This window comes from Prinia subflava, chromosome 3 (genome assembly GCF_021018805.1).
Source record: "Prinia subflava isolate CZ2003 ecotype Zambia chromosome 3, Cam_Psub_1.2, whole genome shotgun sequence".
Classification (NCBI taxonomy): domain Eukaryota; kingdom Metazoa; phylum Chordata; class Aves; order Passeriformes; family Cisticolidae; genus Prinia; species Prinia subflava.
Genome location: NC_086249.1, coordinates 106,933,693 through 106,952,300, shown reverse-complemented (window position 1 = coordinate 106,952,300; position 18,608 = coordinate 106,933,693). Strand labels below are relative to the sequence as shown.

Below are 18,608 nucleotides of genomic sequence, written 5' to 3'. Positions count from 1 at the left end.
TGTGTCCTGTCCCTGCAGCCCTTGTCCCCAGTCCCTCTGCAGCTCTCCTGGAGCCCCTTCAGGCCCTGGCAGGGGCTCTGAGCTCTCCCTGGAGCTTCTCCTCTCCAGGTGAGCCCCCCCAGCTCTCCCAGCCTGGCTTGCAGTTCAGGTTCCAAGTGCAGGTGAAGATCCTGGCACTGGGAGGAGTTGCAGGGATTAGTTCCAGGCCAGGCTCCTTCCTGACCTCCCAAAGAATCCAAGAAACATTCCCAAGCTCCTGGGCAAGACACCTGACAGGCCTGAAGCCAGAGCCTGGTTTTACTGTGGTGCAGAGGTGAGTTCCTGGAGGATTACCCTGTGAATTCCTTGTTTTGAGCACCTGAGTTCACTTTTAGTGCAGCTTTCTGCAATTCCAAGCAGGGAGCTCCTGTGGGATGGGGTAACTCCAGCCAGGGCACAGGGGCAGCTCCAGAATTGGCCCCAGCTCCTGCCCCTGCAGCAATTCCCACCTGGAGCAGGTGACAAAGAGCTTCCAGTGTCCAGCACAGCATTTCCATCAGCTCTCCCACACCACTGAGGCAGCAGCTTTGAGATGGGGCAGTTATGAAAGCCTCGGGAGGCAGGGGAGAGGCAGATGCTGTAAAACCACAGAGAACCTGTGAGAAGGACTCACTCCAGCAAACAGATCCACAGGAGACTCCAGGGATGTGAGACATCCTCACCTCACTTTCTGTTTCACTGCACTGAGATGAAACTGGATTTCGGTAAGTCAGTAATGGAAACACCATAAAATATAAGAGATAAACACATTCTGACTGGGGCAATAGCAGCCCTAAAATGGTGTGAGTCACTCCTAGAATTTACTGATACCTGGAATTATTACAAGGTTGGACTGTGAGCAGTAGAGCCATTCACATCCCACTTTCAGGCAGAGGGAACAGGTCAGGAAACTCATTTATCAGCAAACAGCTTCCCCTGGAGGCAATGACACCTGCATGAGCAGCCAGACACTGCTCTGACTCATTTATTCCTCATATCAAGTACAACTGGCATCAGTTTGTTGGAGTTTTTTTATTCTAATATCAGGAAATACATTAAATACCAACTGGTATCTCTTACACTGAGCAGCATGAGATTAATTCCAATGACTGTGGTGCCAGCAAATGTCCTTTGTGCCAGAGCCTCACAAGTCAGGAACGCTTTGCTTTGCCATGCACAACCTGCTGAGTGTAGGGACTTGCTTAAAAACCCATAACCTTTTACCAAAAGAAGAAGAAAAAAAAGCTACTTTATATTTACCTGAACAATAATAATATAAAATTCTTAAAATCAGCTCTTATCCCAGCATGGCCCTGCTGCGGGGAGGGCTCTGTCCTGCCTGCTCACTAATTGTTCACTCAGACACAGCTTTGGAGGTGGGAAAAGCCATGGATTTGGAGGAGAAAGCCTGGAGATGGCAGCAGGGCAGCCTGGCAGCCTGAATTCCCTTTGAAATGCCAGACACAGTCCTATGTACATATTCACAGTGTCCTGGGAACAGAGCAGCTTCGGACAGAGCCTGGAGGTGTCTCAGCTCCACCAGTGAGGGAGGCAAGCCAAGGACAAAGGAGTGAATTATCTACAGACAAGAACCACGCAGCCAACTATGGAGCAGGCCAGCAGGGAGCTCAGCCCCACAGCTCTTCTGTCCTCCCAAACTTGTAGATCAGGGTGCTGAGGGGAAAAAACACAAGAAACAAAAATCAGGCCACTCGTAAGGCAATTCTAACAGTGTCCTTCAATCTCACCCTGTGCAAATCAACAGCCCAGCCCTGTCACATCAGGATTTGGGTCTGGTGTTTGTGTTGGGTTTCCTGGGCATGGCTGGAACTGTGGGGAGCTCAAACAAAAACCCACCCAGCTTCACAGCCCTTCTGAAGGAAAAGCCTGGGATTTATCAAATTCAAGGAGTCCAGAGCAGCCAGTCTGACTCCAGCACCTGGAATCAGATCAACATGACAGGATGTGTGGGACAACACCTAAACAATTCCATTGCTATGAACTAATCAGAAAGAGTATTAAGCCTGTGGTAGAGATTCAGACCCACATTACAATTTGATTTCTGAAATTCCACGCTGTGGCTGCCCCATCCCTGGCAGTGTCCCAGGCCAGGCTGGACAGGGTTTGGAGCCACCTGGGATGATGGAAGGTGTCCCTGCCCAGGTGGTTCTATGGGATTTGAGATCCCTTCCCACCCAAACCTTCTGGGATTCTAAATAAGACTGAAAACTTCAGGCACAAAATCCGCCTTCAGCAGTTTCCCTTTTCAGTCCCAGGGGGGATTTAGGAGCTGCTGTTTCCTGCAGGAATATCCCTCAATTCCCAGAGCCCATCGATCCAGGTCACCCCCTCTGGTGAGGGGCTGGAAGGAAAAGGATCAGGCAGGAACTGAAAGAAGAAAGGAGGTGAGATGAAACTTTCAGTGCCTGATCTTGGAACTGACACTGTTTAACACTTTCAGTGCCTTTTATTAATAAAATCCATGGACTGCAAAATGCATTCCACAGCTAAAAGGAGTTACTGGAGACTCCAAATCAATTTTCAACTGTTACATGATGGATTTAATAATATTATTTGAAATAAATCCAATGCCCTGTTACAAAACACACCAGCATGCTCTCACAAAAAGGAATTATCACTCTTCCTAACTGTGAGCTCAGCCAGAGAAAGGGAATTCAGGGAATATCAAGTACCAGGGAATTGAGCCATTGGTGTGGAACAGTCTGGGAAAGGGGAATTGAATCCCCCAGCTGGCTCTGCTGGAGGGGAGCCAAGGGGTTGCAGGACAGAGGTGAATGATTGCCCTCTTCCAAAGGCACTGGCAATCCCTCATCCAGAGCACTCCGTGCATCCCTGTGCATCCCTGCCATCCACGCTCCAGAGCTCTGCATCCAGGGGGAGCAGAGAGCCTGGCCAGGGGCCAATCCAACCTTGTCTCTGAGCTCTGCAGCAAAGGGAGCAGAAAACAGAGCTCTGCATCCACCAGGATCCAGGTATGGAGGCAGGAAAGCCCCTTTGGGAGGAGGGGACTTTGCCCCGGTAACTTACCTGAAAAATATTAATGCATTCTGGAAAAACACTGCTAATCCAGGGTACACGTTAGTGTCTGCAGAGGAGGAACAGAGAAACACTCAGTTTTGGGTTCTGGCAGGTGGATTTAACAGGATATTCCAGCTACTGGGAGCTGGATTTAACAGGATATTCCAGTTACTGGCAGGTGGATTTAGCAGGATATTCCAGTTACTGGGAGCTCGATTTAAGAGGATATTCCAGTTACTGGGAGGTGGATTTAAAGAATATTCTAGTTACTGGCAGGTGGATTTAGCAGGATATTCCAGTTACTGGCAGGTGGATTTAGCAGGATATTCCAGTTACTGGGAGCTGGATTTAAGAGGATATTCCAGTTACTGGGAGCTGGATTTAAGAGGATATTCCAGTTACTAGGAGCTGGATTTAATATGATATTTCCATTACTGGGAGTTGGATTTAACATGATATTCCAGTTACTGGGAGGTGGATTTAAAGAATATTCCAGTTACTGGGAGGTGGATTTAACAGGACATTCCAGTTACTGGGAGCTGGATTTAACAGGACATTCCAATTACTGGGAGCTGGATTTAACAGGATATTCCAGCTACTGGGAGGTGGATTTAACAGGATATTCCAGCATCAATCTCAGACTAAAACCTGGATGCCATGGCTTGGATTTTCCAGAGACCAGAGGCTTCCATCCCTGTGGATTTCCTGCCAACAGCTGGCAAGAAAAGCACTTTCCTAGAGGAGAAAACATCCAGACTTACTCTGTGTAACATATGCTCCAAAGAGAATCCACATGGAAGCAATGAGTGATCCAAACATCAACATGAAGCCGATGAAGAGCCAGATCCGAGCCCCTGCAGGGAGAGGGAAATGTGGATTTTTATCCACAGGGCCAGGCAATCCATCCTCTGGGAGGATGGAATGATCCCACTAAAGGCACAAATGAAAAGGGTTAAACCCAAGGAACAAGGACAAAATCCACCTGCTCAGTCCTTGGGAAGGAAAAATGTTCCTGTGCAAAGGTTCTCTGGAGCTGGATCATGAATGACACACAGGAGCACCACAGACCCCCTCAAACAGCAGAAAATCCCTCCAAATTTACAAACCCCATGGAAAAGGCTGCTGGGATCCACGTGGGAAATAAAAAGGGAATTATGAATGGAAGCAGAGAGGACAGCAGGTCCAGGGACACCCCCAGCAGGGGCACAGAGGAAATGGAAATGTTTGTGACACATCCCTAGGGAATGCCTGCTCCAGAGCCAGCCCCAGGCAGGAACTGATTTCTACCAGCAACTACCCAGGATTTGCAGGAAAAGTTTAGGAAACCAAGAAATCCAGAAGTTGAATTTCACCAGGTTCCCTTTTTAACAAAACCAGCACTTATCTCCAAGGGTTAATTCTGCAAAGAAATTAATTCACAGAAGTTCTCTCCTACTCCTTATCTTCTGATTATTTCTTTCACCAGCACTTGGCCAAAACCCCAGCAGGTAAATGATCAGTCCTTCCCTGGGCAGGATTTGTAGAGTTAATTTACCTGTTCTTCCTAAGCATCCATCACTGTAGCTGTCTCCTCTCACCTGTGCATTTGATACAGCATTTATCCTGGGAGCAAAAAACCAGAAGATTCACTTCAGATTACAGAAAATCAGTGGAGAGTTCTAAGTAAAACCCCAGGTTTTTTTTTTTTTGGGGGGGGGGGGTTGTTATTGTTGTTTTGTTTGTTTGGGGATTTTTGTTTGGGGTTTTTTTGGGTGGTTTTTGTTGTTGTTGTTGTTGTTGTTTGCTTGTTTGTTTTTGGGTTTTTTTGTGGGGTTGGTTTTGTTTTGGGTTTTTTTAAGATGGGAAATTTTTTTTAATTCTGGGAAAATTCCCTGGCAATGTGAATAATCACAAATCCCAAATCATCCTTGTTTTCTCGCCAATATTGGATGATTCAATAAAAGTTGTTACTTTTATTTACATCTCCATGACAAAAGCCAGGCTGTTGTTACCCCTCCTGTTTGAGGAAGTTTTGGGCACGGAACAGCTGTAAAAATGGTAAAACCAGAGGGAAATGCAGTCAATTGCTTCATTTTGAGGTAGGTATGGGATTCTCCATCCCTGGCAGTGCCCAAGGCCAGGCTGGACACTTGGAGCAGCCTGGGACAGTGGGAGGTGTCCCTGCCATGGCAGGGGTGGCACTGGGTGGGCTCTGAGCTCCCTCCCAACCCATTCCCGGATTCCCTGCTCTATCCCTGCTGGATGCACACTCAGGGAGGCCTGGTTTGGTGTGGTGCTGTGTGACAGGGCTGCTGTCCCCACACTCACATGAAGAAGGCCAGCGTGGAGAAGACCCCGCAGGTGTGGAAGGCGTGGTTCAGCTGCTCCGGCTTGGGGTACACCACGGCGGCATCGATCATGATCCACCAGCCTGTGAAGAACTGGCACAGGCACAGGGTGAGCCTGGGGCACAGCACAGGCAGGGACACCATGCCAGGGCTCTGGGCAGCACTGGCTTCTAACAAGCACCAATTCCTCTGGGAAGTGATTTAGGTGTGTTCCATGTCTGCAATGTCTGCACAAACCTCAGCATTCCTGCTTTCAGAGGAGTGGTTGGGCATCAGCCACACCTTCTGTTCAAATTAAGGAGTGGGGTATGGATAAATTTATGCCCAGAGCAGCTGTGGCTGCCCCTGGATCCTGGCAGTGCCCAAGGCCAGGTTGGACACTGGGGTTTGGAGCAGCCTGGGACAGTGGGAGGTGTCCCTGCCATGGCCCTGGATGGGCTTTGAGATCCCTCCCAACCCAAACCCTTCTGGGATTCTGTGAAATGCCCTGTGCAATTTCTGTGAAATTCCCTGTGGTTTGTTCTCCTTCTAAACCCACAGGAGGTGGAGATGGTGCAGAACAGAGCAGCTCTAACAGATCCAGTTCTGAGGGAAATCCACGAGGAATTTCTTTTCAAGAAGAGAGAACAGAAACGGTTCATGATCAGCAACGTCACGGGACTCGTGAAAACGCTGCTGACAACCCCACAGCGACCCCTGGAAGGAGCAGGCTGGATTTGGGGAAGGTAAGAGGGAGAACTGACAGAACCTGAGGCACAAGTGTGACGGTCTGTGGGTCCCCAACTCACCAGCACCCCGGCCACGATGGAGGCGATGGCGTTGCGGCGCTCGCTCCAGTCGATGCACTCGCACTCCGGCCAGCGGAAATTGTCCAGGAACCCTGCCATGGCCACGGCCCACGGTGCCCAGGACAGCTCACGGTGCCCAGGACAGCTCACGGTGCCCAGGACAGCTCACGGTGCCCAGGACAGCTCACGGTGCCCAGGACACAGCTCTCAGTGCCCAGACCACGTCCCTCAATGCCCACCACGGCTCTCAGGGCCCAGGACGTGGCTCACGCTGCCCCGCTGCCTCGGCACTCCCTCCTGGGCTCTTCCATCAGCAGCCGTTCCTGAGTGCCTGAAACACAGCCAAGGCTGAGGTCAGCATTGATACCTTCAGTCTCAGCTTTCCCATTTCCCAGATTCTCTACTGCACTAGTGCATAACTCTGAACTTTTATAAAGTGTTGGCCAGCTCTCCTCACAGCTCAGCCACACAAAACAATCCTTCTCCAGCCCCACAACCAAGGACAGCATTGCAGCCTCAGGTGTAAGTAAAAAAGTATAAACAGCAGTGAACTGAGGAGAGCAACCTGGGAGGATGGGACTTCATTACCTGCAGTGTAATTGGACAATTAACCCCAATATAAATAAATAAATAACACAAAACTATAGAAGTGTGACACTCGTGACCCTGTGTCCACCTTGGGTGCAGCCACGGCCGGGCTCTTGCACTGCCCAGGGTGGATCCTTTGAAGGCCTTTCAATAAATCCCCACTTTATTCCTTCAGCTCTGCCCAGCCCCTGTTCCAGACAGCCTCTCCAGGTGTCAGGATCAATCAGGAACATCTCGAGATGTTGGACAGCTCTCGTGAGTTACAGTCTGGGGGTTTTACAGAATTCAGGTTTTTATATAGAACCTTCCAGGGAATTTGCCCTGCCCATGGCAGGACAAGGAACCAGATTGTGTTAAAGCCCTTCCAACTCAAACCCATCCATGATAAACTCTATTGATGCTGTACTGAGCTATAATCACAGAACAACCTCCCCTACACAGAAATACTAAAGAAAATCACCAACAACCCAAAAGCTTATGGCAGAACTTGCTCTTTGAGCCATGGAGTCTCAATTAAACACTAATATTTCCAGTCTCCAATCTAACAGGTAATATGATCTAGTGCCTTCTAGAGAAAAAGAGCCCAACTCAGCAAATCAACTGATTCTAAGGGTAAAGAAGGTCGCACTACACAGACAGAAGGTCACAGGGAACTTCAAATATGGGAATAGGAAAGAAAGTTAATTAACTGACTCACAAGTGCTCTTAGCACCATTTTAATTCAGTTCAGAATTGTCAACTTCTGCATTTCCCAACCTGCCATAATTCATTTCCAGCCTCTTGGTAAAGACTAACAAAAATGTCCTTCACGACTGTGTGACAGCACAGGCTGATGGAGAACATTTTCTGGTTGTTAACAGCAGTGAGAAGAAGTGGAATAAAAATCAATCAATTAACAGTTTGTCTATGCTACAAACACAGGTCACCTCCTGTGAACAAGATCCAAAAATTTGTCCTCCAGAGTCCAGGCCCAGAAACTCACACTTGTGATGCCACTTCAAACACTAGAATCAATCACTCAATTCCAAAGTTGTTTTAATTTGTACAGAATCTGGTGATTCTCCTCAATGACACCTTTCCCTGAAAATGGCCCGACCCCACAGCTTCACAGGGAACCACAGAGCTGTGCTCCTACAGAATTCCAGGATCATCAGGAAGAGAAAAGCCCTCTGAGGTCACACAGTCCCACGTGGCACCACCCCTAAACTGTGTCCCCAAGGGCCACCTCACCCTCCTGAACACTCCGAGACAGGGACTCGACCTTGCTCTGAGCAACTCTTTCCAAGGCCTGACCACTCCGGCAGGGAAATTTGCTTTTTAATCTCTAATCTGAGCCTCCCCTGGCCCAGCCTGAGGCCGTTCCCTCTCCTCCTGTCCCTGTTCCTGGAGCACAGCCCGACCCCCCCGGCTGTCCCCTCCTGTCAGGGACTTGTGCAGAGCCACAAGGTCCCCCCTGAGCCTCCTTTTCTCCAGCCTCAGCCCCTTCCCAGCTCACTGGGCTAAATTACAACTGCTCACAAAGCCCTTCCTCATTTTCCACTCTTAAATTGCTCCACTTTCCTTGTCCCTCTTCACACCAGAGCTCTGTCTGTCCCTCTCGTGCAGCAATTCCTGCTTTCCCCTCCCAGTTCCTCACCCACCCACACTGGAATTTGCTCACAGTCCCTGCTGCTGTGCCCACTGTGGAGCTGATGGGCCTGGCCCGGGAGTGGCTGCAGGCAAACAGGGAATCCTGGAATGGTTTGGGTTGGGAGGGACCTTAAATCCCACCCAGTGCCACCCCTGCCATGGCAGGGACACCTCCCACTGTCCCAGGCTGCTCCAGCCCCAGTGTCCAGCCTGGCCTTGGGCACTGCCAGGGATGCAGGGGCAGCCACAGCTGCTCTGGGCACCCTGAACACAGCACAGGGACGATCCCAAAGGGATGGGCCACTCCACACAAGGCGTTCAAGAAATCCAGCTAAAGAGTCCTGGATTTAATATGCCAGAGAAAAGGAATGCACTGATACAAGGGAGGGAAGAGACCCTCCCACGGGACCTCAGCAGAACATCCCAGTGGGAACAAAGGGCCAGGAGGTGACAACGGGCACGGGCAGCCAGAGAGGCAGAGGTGTCCTGGGCTGGGGAACAACAACAGGAGAGGGATTGGGGTTGTGTCCCTGTGCCCCTCAGGTGAGAGCCCACCTGCAGAGCTGCCCCAGCCCTGGAATTCCCAGCACAGGGAGGACGTGGAGCTGCTGGAGAGAGCCCAGAGGAGGCTCCAGGATGAGCAGAGGGCTGGAGCAGCTCTGCTGGCAGGAAAGGCTGGCACAGCTGGCATTGCTCAGCCTGGGCAGGAGAAGCTCTGGGCTGAGCTCAGGGTGGCCTTGCAGGGCCTGAAGGAGCCCCAGGAAAGCTGCAGAGAGACAATTGCCAAGGGCTGCAGGGACAGGAGCCAGGGAATGGCTCCCAGTGCCAGAGGGCAGGGCTGGATGGGCTCTTGGGAATCAGGAATTGTTCCCTGGCAGGGTGGGCAGGCCCTGGCACAGGGTGCCCAGAGCAGCTGTGGCTGCCCCTGCATCCCTGGCAGTGCCCAAGGCCAGGCTGGACACTGGGGCTGGAGCAGCCTGGGACAGTGGGAGGTGTCCCAGCCATGGCTGGGGTGGCACTGGGTGGGCTGGGAGGTCCTTCCCAACCCAAACATTCCATGATCCATAATTCTCAACACCCTCAGAAAAAAAGGAAGGAAACAACAAACTGCATTTAAAACCCAGCCCCAGTGCCCAGCTGAGGCTCTCCAGACAGCACAGGAGCCAGGCTGCAGCTTGTCCCCACAGGGATGAACAGGGACACAGGGACAGCTGCCAGCCCAGGCACCTCCTGCTGCACACACACCTCTGGGGGGGGCAGAGGATTTCAGCTGGAATTTCCCACCTGGATAAAGGTGCAGAACTCACTCTCTGGTTTCAACTCTCCCACCCACGCACCTCCCAGGGAGGAAACAAGGAAAGCCCTTGGAATTCCCCATCCTTCAACGCCCTTCCCACCATCAGCCTCCTCCCCCTTCCCAAGGGCAGACAGGAACACTCCCCACTCGTGCCCAGCACACACAGACACATCTGCAGGAACAAACTGGAGACCCGGAACCAAGTGAGCACAACTGGAGCTGTAAAAACCACCCCTGGCAGATTCCAGCATTGGGACTAAACCCACGGGTCTCTTATGTACTCAGAACACACAACAGCAGCTCAACGTTTGCACCTGAAAATCAGCATTTCTCTCCCTTGAATATGAGATTTCCCTTGAATAAAATACTGAAAGCAGTTGCGAGGAAATACCAAAAGTCTGCAGAAAGAGAAATGCCTTAACGTGGAATATCACTGGGTTAGTAAAGAACAGAACTGCCTGTTTCCAAAGAAGACAGGAAAAGACAGAATGAGAAAGGGAAGAAAGAAGTTTTCCTTGAGGCTGATGCACCTTCCACAAGCAGCTCATCAGAATACCCTTCAGGTCACACATTTCCCCACGTGCACAGAGGATGAAGAGTACATCAGGAGCTTATGTGAACATTTCTGTTACACCCACTGTCATTTCCCCACTTATTTCAGTAATTTCCTGCGGTTTCACTTTCAGTTCTCCCTATTCCACAGCACTGGGCTCTGTTGTCTAATTTTTAAGCATTACAGAAAGACAAGAGCAAAGAAAGGAAGTCTTAATAAATTCATACAAAAACAAAGCCATGTGGCAAACTTATTTAAAAGTGATATTAATTATATTTCCATTCCTCATGAGGCCCCTGCATCCCTGGCAGTGCCAAGGCCAGGTTGGACACTTGGAGCAGCCTGGGACAGTGGGAGGTGTCCCTGCCATGGCAGGGCTGGCACTGGGTGGGCTCTGAGGTCCCTCCAGCCCAATCCAGGAGTTAACCCTTTACAGGAATGCGCTGCTCAGCCCCAGAACTGCCCGCAGGGGGGTTCTCTAAGAGCCTGTAAAGTCTGAGGAGCTGAGGAGGCACGAACAAAATCTCGGTCTGGCAATTCCGCAGAGCCCGCACCAGGCGCATCGCTGTGCCTGCCACGGCACCGGGGCAGGACGGGGCAGGACCCCGCGCTGCAGCAAAGCCCCGCCAGCATTCCCCATGACCCAGCCACATAAACTGCTATTTAGACAAAACAAGGACATTTTCCCCTTTAACTTCACCTACAGACCCCAGCTCTCCGCGGTGCGTCCTCAGGGCCGGACAAGCCGTGACACACCGGGACGTGCTGGTGTCCCAGGGAAGCGGCGCGGGGGTCGGTCCCGCTCTCGCTCCCCATCCCGCTCTCGCTCCCCATCCCGCTCCCTGCCCCTGTCCCTGTCGCTGTCCCCGTCCCGCTCCAGCCCCCGGTGCCGGTGCCGGCACTGCCCGGCCCGGCGCGGCCGCACGTACCCGCTCCTGGGCGAGCCGCTTCCGCCTGCGGGCACACAGCCCCCTGACTGACGCACCATCTGCCCAATCAGAACCCAGCGCTGCGCGTCACCCGAGGGCTGGGTGAGGACCGAGCGTTGTGATTGGTCAATACGGCGCTGCTCGCCACAAGGCCCGCCCCTTTCCGCTCGGGCGGGGCGGGAAGGGGCGGGGCCAGCGCGCTCCCGCCTTTCCCCGCAGGCCCCGCCCCCTCCCCTCACGGCCGGGGCCCCGCCCGCCATGGCCGCCCCTCACGGCCCCTCACACCCCAGAGCCGCCGCCCACACGGCCATGAATGACCCCCGGCCTGCTCCGCTGCCCCACGGGAACAACACCGTGGAATAGATAAATTCACCCCTAAATGTTCTTGAACCTCAGTCCGGCGTCTGGTTTAATGAAACTAAATTAAATTAATAAACTGGGATAAATTCTAATTTATAACATCAATCACGGAATGGTCTGGGTTGGAAGGGGACCTACTGGACAACAATATGGGGGTAACAAATATGTCAATGAACTCATTGGGGAATATACCCCATCTAAAACAGCATAACAAGTGACAAAAGACAGATGTTGAATAAAAGCGCTGGGCAAAGAAAAGAACTGAATTCAAGTCAGCATTTTGAGGATTAGAGGGCACATCTCACAGACGTGGAATTGAAAGAATCACATTGTACTCAGCGTCCTCTCTTCTTCCTTTTTTAACCTGAACTTATGTATACACACTGTGTTCCATCAAATCCAGAGACACCACACACCCCGTTCCCTCACAGGGGCACCTTCCCCAACTAAAAATAGACTTATCATTTATGTATTTCTTTTTGAAGATGCCCTGCTCTTGCTTCTCCTTTATTCCTTCTCCTCAGAGCCTTCTCTGTATCTCCACCTTCATCCCAAGATGTTCCTGCTCTGAAACAGAGAATCCTCAGCATCACTCGACATTTACAGTGCCTAGAGAAGGGAAGAATTCCTTCTCAATACCTAATTTAAATCTCTTTCAGTTCCAAGCCATTCCCCCTTGTCCTGTTGGGCAAGAAACAGATTCCTCACCCTGAGAAAAACTGATACCTCAAATACTGTATCTTCATAATACGTAAACTTATATATGTATATAATCTTCTGTCTTCACATTAAGATGTCACTTAAGCCTTTCAAGCCACAAGGCAGGTGGTCATTAGACCAACAAATAGGAATTCTGGAAATAAACAATGTGGGTTTGGATTTGGGATAGCAATTATTGCACCCTTTTTCACATTCATAAAATAATGTTTACCAAATTCAAATTAACAGTCCAGTGTCAGCCAGAAAAATTCCTTCTGAAGGCCATTTTCTCCTGGGTTTTCTGTGTGCAGTAGCTGATATTCCTTAGTATTGACTAAACACTGCTTTTACGGTTTTTGGGAGCTCAGAGCAACAAAAATATAGACAAGCCCAGAAACACTGAACTCCTCCACACACAAGAAAAATGGAAAATTTTTTTTTCCATCATCACTGTAAATGTTGCAGAAGTGGATTTTTGTGCCTGGCAGGTTTCGATGACATCAGGGCAAGGCTGATTTAACGTGCCTCAATCAGGTCACACCTGATTTAAACCCAACTGGTTTCAATAAGAACATAAAAATCCCTCAGTCTGCTGAGTTACCCTTTATGGCACCTCTGATATTGAAAGTGCTGATGCTACTTTGTGAGCCAAAGTGGGTCCTATTTCCTGCAACCTGGTTGCTATTTACCCTTGTGCCATCAATTCGATTTGCTCTTGAAACCTCTCACTGGATTTGTCTGAACACAACTCTGATCCAACTCCTGCAGATCACAATGAGAATTAAAATGTGGGGTTTTGAGGGTATTATGTCAAAGGACCTTTAGAAAAGTATCTTTAATTAACAGTTTTTATTATAAACAATAAATTATGGAAATAAACATTCATACACAGAGCTGCTGGAGCCAGGCTGGGAGAGCTGGGATTGTTCAGCCTGGGCAGGAGAAGCTCCAGGGAGAGCTCAGAGCCCCTGCCAGGGCCTGAAGGGGCTCCAGGAGAGCTGCAGAGGGACTGGGGACAAGGGCTGCAGGGACAGGAGCCAGGGAATGGCTCCCAGTGCCAGAGGGCAGGGCTGGATGGGCTCTTGGGAATCAGGAATTGTTCCCTGGCAGGGTGGGCAGGCCCTGGCACAGGGTGCCCAGAGCAGCTGTGGCTGCCCCTGCATCCCTGGCAGTGCCCAAGGCCAGGCTGGACACTGGGGCTGGAGCAGCCTGGGACAGTGGGAGGTGTCCCTGCCCGTGGCATGAAGTGTTCACCAATAAATAAATTTCCTCTTTCTGTGTTAAAGATGCAAAAATGGACTCGTGCATGTGTACAGTCCAAGCCAAGCCATCCAGAACCCTCCCTTCACAGCCAGTGAATTTAACTTTAAACTGGTCAATGTACTTTTAAAACATATGCAGAGAACCTGCCAAAAATTCATGAGCTATAAGTATTGAAATAAGAGTGCAAAGGTCAAACAGGGACAGCAAGACGTTTGCCTCCACTTTAATGTGTTTTCTCATGCCTCCGTTTCTACTTTGAAGTGATAAGAGACTGTAAAAGTGATTATGGTCTGCACTGAAGTGAGGCATTAATTTGGATTTCAGCAGAAGGAAAATGACCTGCAAGAGAAGTGATTTGCTGCTGCTGTGGTTTAACCCAGCCAGCAGCTGCTCAGGGGTGGGGAGGTGTGAAGGGCACAAAAGGTGCTGTGCAAGCCCTGCCCAGCAATAAAAACACCGTGGAATGGTCAGCACTGCCTCCAGCCCAAATCCAATACACAGCCCCAGATTAATGATGAGAAAAATTAACTCTACCACAACCCAAACTGGCACATTTCATTTAATAATATTTAAAAATAACTCAATTATTTGTAATGCAAATGCTCATCACACAATCAAATTTCCTTCAAGTAAAGTTACAGTGTGGATTTGACATTTTCAGTGAACCTGACATTTCTCTAGTGCTATATTTCATTAATAAAGTGCATTCAAAACCTTGACAAGAGGAATTAGTATGAAATTATTTTGGCGCAAGTTTTAACCACTTCAAGAGAGAAGACTTCCACCCAAACCTTTTTCCCTCCTCCCCCTCGTCTCCCTTCGTGTCTGAACCAGAAACCTTTTCCACGACAGCCTCGTAATTCTTTCGTGCTCGCACGATCTCCTTGTCCGTGCTGAAATGCACCATCTGCCTGCTCAGAATGGGCACCACCAGGTTGAAGTTGTCAACTCTCTTGTTCAACTTCCTGATGTCTTCTGCGAACTGCTCACAAATCCGACCCCACTGCTTCTGCTCCGACGGCGTCATCGGCTCCCCGAGCTTCCTCCTGGCGGCCACGATGCTCTTCCTCAGCCGCCCGATGGTCTCCCGGATCTCCTTCTGCAGCAGGATCCACTCGGGCTGGTACCCGTTGTCGATGAGGATCCTGTTCAGGTTGTGGGTCATGGGGTCGATGTGGGGACTGTCCGAGAACTTCTGCAAGGGCTTCCCTTTGCCGCTGAGGTTGTCGAAGTCTCCTTTGGCCATGGATTCCTGGATGAGGTCCTCCACCAGCCGTTCCACCGCCTGGGTTATCTTCACCTTCTTGCTCTGCCGCACGTCCATGGCCCTGCTGAGGTCGCTGCCGGCGCAGCGGCTCTCCAGCCTCTGCTGCCGGTACTCCAGCACCTGCTCGGTGGCGCGGTCCACGCGGAACTGCATGTACTGCTTCTCCCGCTGGCTCGGCGTGCCGATGCCCACGCCCTCGAAGCTCAGGTAGTGTCTGTGCTGCAGGGACTTGGATTTGAACTGGTCCTCCTCCTCCTCGCCGGGGTCTGATTTCTGTTTGGCCGCCAGGTCGCTGAGCACAACCCTGTAGGCCTCCTCCACCCTTATGAAGGCCTTGGAATCGGCCGCGCCGGAGCTGCTGTCCGGGTGGTATTTTTTGGCAAGGTTGTGATAGGAGTTTCTGACGTCGTCGAGGGAACAGCCTTCCTCGAGATCCAGAATCTTGTAAGAGTCCTGGACGTTGTTTTTGGGTCTGTAACCCGACAACATCCTGCAGAGAAAGGGCTTCAGCTTCCTTGGAATCATGGCTCCCCGTCCCACAAAACAATGTCCCATATTGTTGGTCAGCATGACACAAAGCCACTGGAGATTTCTTCAGGTGCAGCTACATTATAGAGAACCTACAGACACATTTGTACAAAAATCGTGTTAAATATCCTTTTTTCTAAAGAACTTCCATGACACAAGTTTTATCTTTAGCCTGATATAGTAAAGAAATCCCTACTAAAATCCATCAGCATTTTTTTTCTTTTATAGACCAACACTGAAATCACAGAATCCCAGACTGGGTTGGGTTGGAACGGACATTAAATCCCACCCAGTACCACCCCTGCCATGGCAGGGACACCTCCCACTGTCCCAGGCTGCTCCAGCCCCAGGGTCCAGCCTGGCCTTGGGCACTGCCAGGGATGCAGGGGCAGCCACAGCTGCTCTGGGCACCCTGTGCCAGGGCCTGCCCACCCTGCCAGGGAACAATTCCTGATGCCCAAGAGCCCATCCAGCCCTGCCCTCCTTAAACTTAAAGTCATTAATTTACATTAGTAATTAATTACTATTGAAGTAGCAGTATTACAATGTAAATGAAAATTAATTCACAATTTACTTTTCTCCTGGTATGACAACAGGAACACAGGTCTGTTTTGCAATGCAGAATTCCCAACATTTTTATCACCTTTATTTTTTTATTATTTATTTTATTGCCTTTACTGCCTTTCACCAAACTCATGCCAGTGTAAACTGGGAATAAGCTTGATGCTGAGCAATAACTGCTGAAACAAATCCCTCCCTTCTCTGTACCTATATTCAGCAACAGCTCGATTGGATCAATGCCTCAAGATCTATGACCTGGTATGTTTGCAGAGGAGGTCATCGCAGCATATTTTTAGTATCTCACAGCAACATCTGGATCAGCACTCAGGTTATAGATTCACTTAGCTCAGCCTTTGTATCCCAGCAGTGGCCAAACTCTTTCGCTGGTGCCAGACAGGGGCGTAAATCTGGAACTCAGAAGAGATCGATAGCAGTCAGTATGTCCCTCTGTCAGCAATTTCAGTGAATCTGGGTTATCTGTCAGCAATTCCAGTGAATCTGGGTTATGCGGGGACACAGCCAGGGCAGTACCTCTGCAGATGACAAAGTCAGTCCTTATGTAAAATCAAAGTGGAAGAATATAACACTGACTGGACACACCAGTTATACATCAGCCAACTCCTCTTTATTCATGGAAATCCTTAGGGGAATGCTGGATCAATGGAGCTAAAGACACAGAGAGGGCAACATCTCCTTTGCTCACTCCATTTTCAAACAAAAAAATGGATCAAATCAACTCCTCAAGGTTAATTAAAGAATACACAGTGTTCCCGTCTTCTGCACAAACCAAACTGCCCCTGTACCCTAATCCAAAGAAAGAAAAGGACAAGTACTTGGGACTGGATCAATCCTCAATGTTTTCAGTTGGCTTTGATCCATGTAAGGTATTAAGTCATCAGCTTGTGGTAATGGAGCTCATTGACACCTTGTATTTATGATCCAGTGATTTAATTCCGTCTGGCTGGCTGGCAAAGATAACAACTGACTTTCACACGGCCATAAAACACCGCGTAACTACCACCTGTGCACTGCTACAACTACTTAAACAGCATGATCAATAAATACACTTTTTAAATTCAATTATTGCTCCGAAAGTGACTTTCTCATAACTCGGCTGCCCCGATTTCAATAAACCTGTTCTTAAAGAGCCTTATGTAGATCCCCCACGCCCCGAGGGGACCAGCTGGGAAAGGAAGGGGTTACTCCCTGGCAGTGTGAACTGAGAGATCCCCGGTGGGATTTGGGAAAGGGGCACGGACTGGGCCCCCAGGAGCCGGCCCCGCTGCCGCCCTCCCTGCCCCGCAGGGCCCCGCAGGGCCCCGCAGGGCCCCGCACCTGCGCCCCCGGCCCGCCCCCGCCTCACCTGCTGCCGCCGCCGGGCCCGCGGGAACGAGCCGGGAACGGCCCCGGCAGGAAGGGGAGGGACCCGCAGGAAGAGGAGGGACGGGCCGCGGCTGTGACCCCGCGCTCAAGGACGGAGGGAGGGAGAGAGAGGGGAAGGGACCGAGATGGACGGAGAGGGCGGGGAGGGGGAGAAAGGAGGCAAGGCGCAAGGGTCGGGGGAACGAGGAGTGAGAGAGATAGGGAAGAAGTTCGGGGAGAGAGAGAGGGAGATGGAGAGGGGGAAAAGGTGGGGAAGGAAGAGAGGACGGTGGGAGAGAGTCCCGCTTGTTCTGGCTTGTCCTGGCTTGTCCCCGCTCGTCCCCGCTCGTCCCCGCTTGTCCCCGCTTGTCCCCGCTTGTCCTCGCTTGTCCCCGCTTGTCCCCGCTTGTCCCCGCCCTCCGCCGGGGGGCGCCGGAGCGCCGCCACAGCCGTGAGGGGCGGGAAGAAACCGTGAGGGGAGGGAAGAAACCGTGAGGGGAGGGAAGAAGCCTTGAGGGGAGGGAAGGAGCCTTGAGGGGAGGGAAGGAGCCTTGAGGGGAGGGAAGGAGCCTTGAGGGGAGGGAAGGAGCCGTGAGGGGAGGGAAGGAGCCTTGAGGGGAGGGAAGGAGCCGTGAGGGGAGGGAAGGAGCCTTGAGGGGCGGTAAGAAGCTGTGAGTGGAGGTGCCATGGTGGGGCTGTGCACGGTCGTCAAGGCTCAGGTGGGCTGGGAAGCTCTGGATCGAGGCAGCAGGGAGAAAGGACAAACCTCTCTCGTTTAATCCTGAGCTCTGTGATCGAAGTATGTGCTGTGAGAGGAGTGAGGACATGTCTCACCTCTGCCAAGCTGAATAAAGTGCTGCAAAGAGAGGGTTGATGTGCAGCAGTTCCTGCTCCAAAATGAATCGTGTTCATCCCATTGCAGCTCAACAGGTCACAGTCTTCCTTCCTGTGTGTGAGCCCAGGGGCTGACAAATGTCAGGCTGCACATAGAGCTGGCCCTGTTCTTCCTTCAAACAGGAAAACGTTTCATGAAATCAGGAGGGCACAAAGTGGTTGCTGTTCCTGTGCTGTCCTTAGGTTATCCCTGTTCCAGAACACTGCTGCGTGCACCTTCCTGCTGAAGGTGTCTGTCTTTAATGTCCCAGTGGGAAGAGAACAAATAGTGGGAACATTAAAGAAGTAGATGTGCCCAGGGCAGATGACACCAAGCTCTCCCCAGGGAATAACAAGAGTGCCTTGGAGCTGTCCCAAAGGGAAAATGCCACCAAGCTCACCAAAAGCAGTGACTGGGAGTCATCCCAGGGCCAAGATTACCACAAGAAAGAGCTGTCCCTAGGGGTAAGTGACTGTGACAAAGAGCTGTCTCAACAGGATAACAACAGCAACCATAAGCTTTCCCA

At 50.9% G+C, this 18,608-nt stretch overlaps 2 protein-coding genes across 8 annotated transcripts; both read right to left on the bottom strand.

Moving 5' to 3' along the window:
• Positions 1-1,031: 1,031 nt before the first annotated feature.
• On the bottom strand, positions 1,032-11,233 carry TMEM50B (transmembrane protein 50B). Of its 4 annotated transcripts, none has more exons than XM_063393323.1 (8): positions 11,169-11,233; positions 6,354-6,503; positions 6,173-6,317; positions 5,365-5,477; positions 4,592-4,659; positions 3,819-3,911; positions 3,067-3,124; positions 1,032-1,692 (listed from the first exon to the last, which is right to left on the bottom strand). In XM_063393323.1, exons 3-8 carry the CDS (start codon positions 6,269-6,271, stop codon positions 1,647-1,649), a joined length of 477 nt encoding a protein of 158 aa, XP_063249393.1. In that variant the 5' UTR covers positions 6,272-6,317; positions 6,354-6,503; positions 11,169-11,233; the 3' UTR covers positions 1,032-1,646. The 4 variants fall into 4 exon arrangements, with proteins under 4 accessions (XP_063249393.1, XP_063249394.1, XP_063249391.1 ...); XM_063393324.1 differs by having other exon boundaries at positions 6,173-6,298; XM_063393321.1 differs by lacking the exon at positions 11,169-11,233 and having other exon boundaries at positions 6,375-6,503.
• Positions 11,234-14,033: 2,800 nt separating this feature from the next.
• On the bottom strand, positions 14,034-17,647 carry DNAJC28 (DnaJ heat shock protein family (Hsp40) member C28). Of its 4 annotated transcripts, none has more exons than XM_063393298.1 (3): positions 17,210-17,646; positions 16,102-16,379; positions 14,034-15,377 (listed from the first exon to the last, which is right to left on the bottom strand). In XM_063393298.1, exon 3 carries the CDS (start codon positions 15,325-15,327, stop codon positions 14,230-14,232), a length of 1,098 nt encoding a protein of 365 aa, XP_063249368.1. In that variant the 5' UTR covers positions 15,328-15,377; positions 16,102-16,379; positions 17,210-17,646; the 3' UTR covers positions 14,034-14,229. The 4 variants fall into 4 exon arrangements, with proteins under 4 accessions (XP_063249368.1, XP_063249367.1, XP_063249370.1 ...); XM_063393297.1 differs by having other exon boundaries at positions 16,102-16,253; XM_063393300.1 differs by lacking the exon at positions 16,102-16,379 and having other exon boundaries at positions 17,210-17,647.
• Between the last annotated feature and the right edge of the window lie 961 nt (positions 17,648-18,608).

Excerpts from the sequence above, each read along its gene's own strand:
- TMEM50B (XM_063393323.1), bottom strand. The coding sequence starts at position 6,271 with ATGGCAGGGTTCCTGGACAATTTCCGCTGGCCGGAGTGCGAGTGCATC. Across the intron at positions 4,660-5,364 it reads TCCACGCTGGCCTTCTTCAT|GATAAATGCTGTATCAAATG; the intron begins GTGAGTGTGGGG and ends TTTTGCTCCCAG. Across the intron at positions 1,693-3,066 it reads AATGCATTAATATTTTTCAG|CACCCTGATCTACAAGTTTG; the intron begins GTAAGTTACCGG and ends TTTTCCCCTCAG.
- DNAJC28 (XM_063393300.1), bottom strand. The coding sequence starts at position 15,327 with ATGCTGACCAACAATATGGGACATTGTTTTGTGGGACGGGGAGCCATG.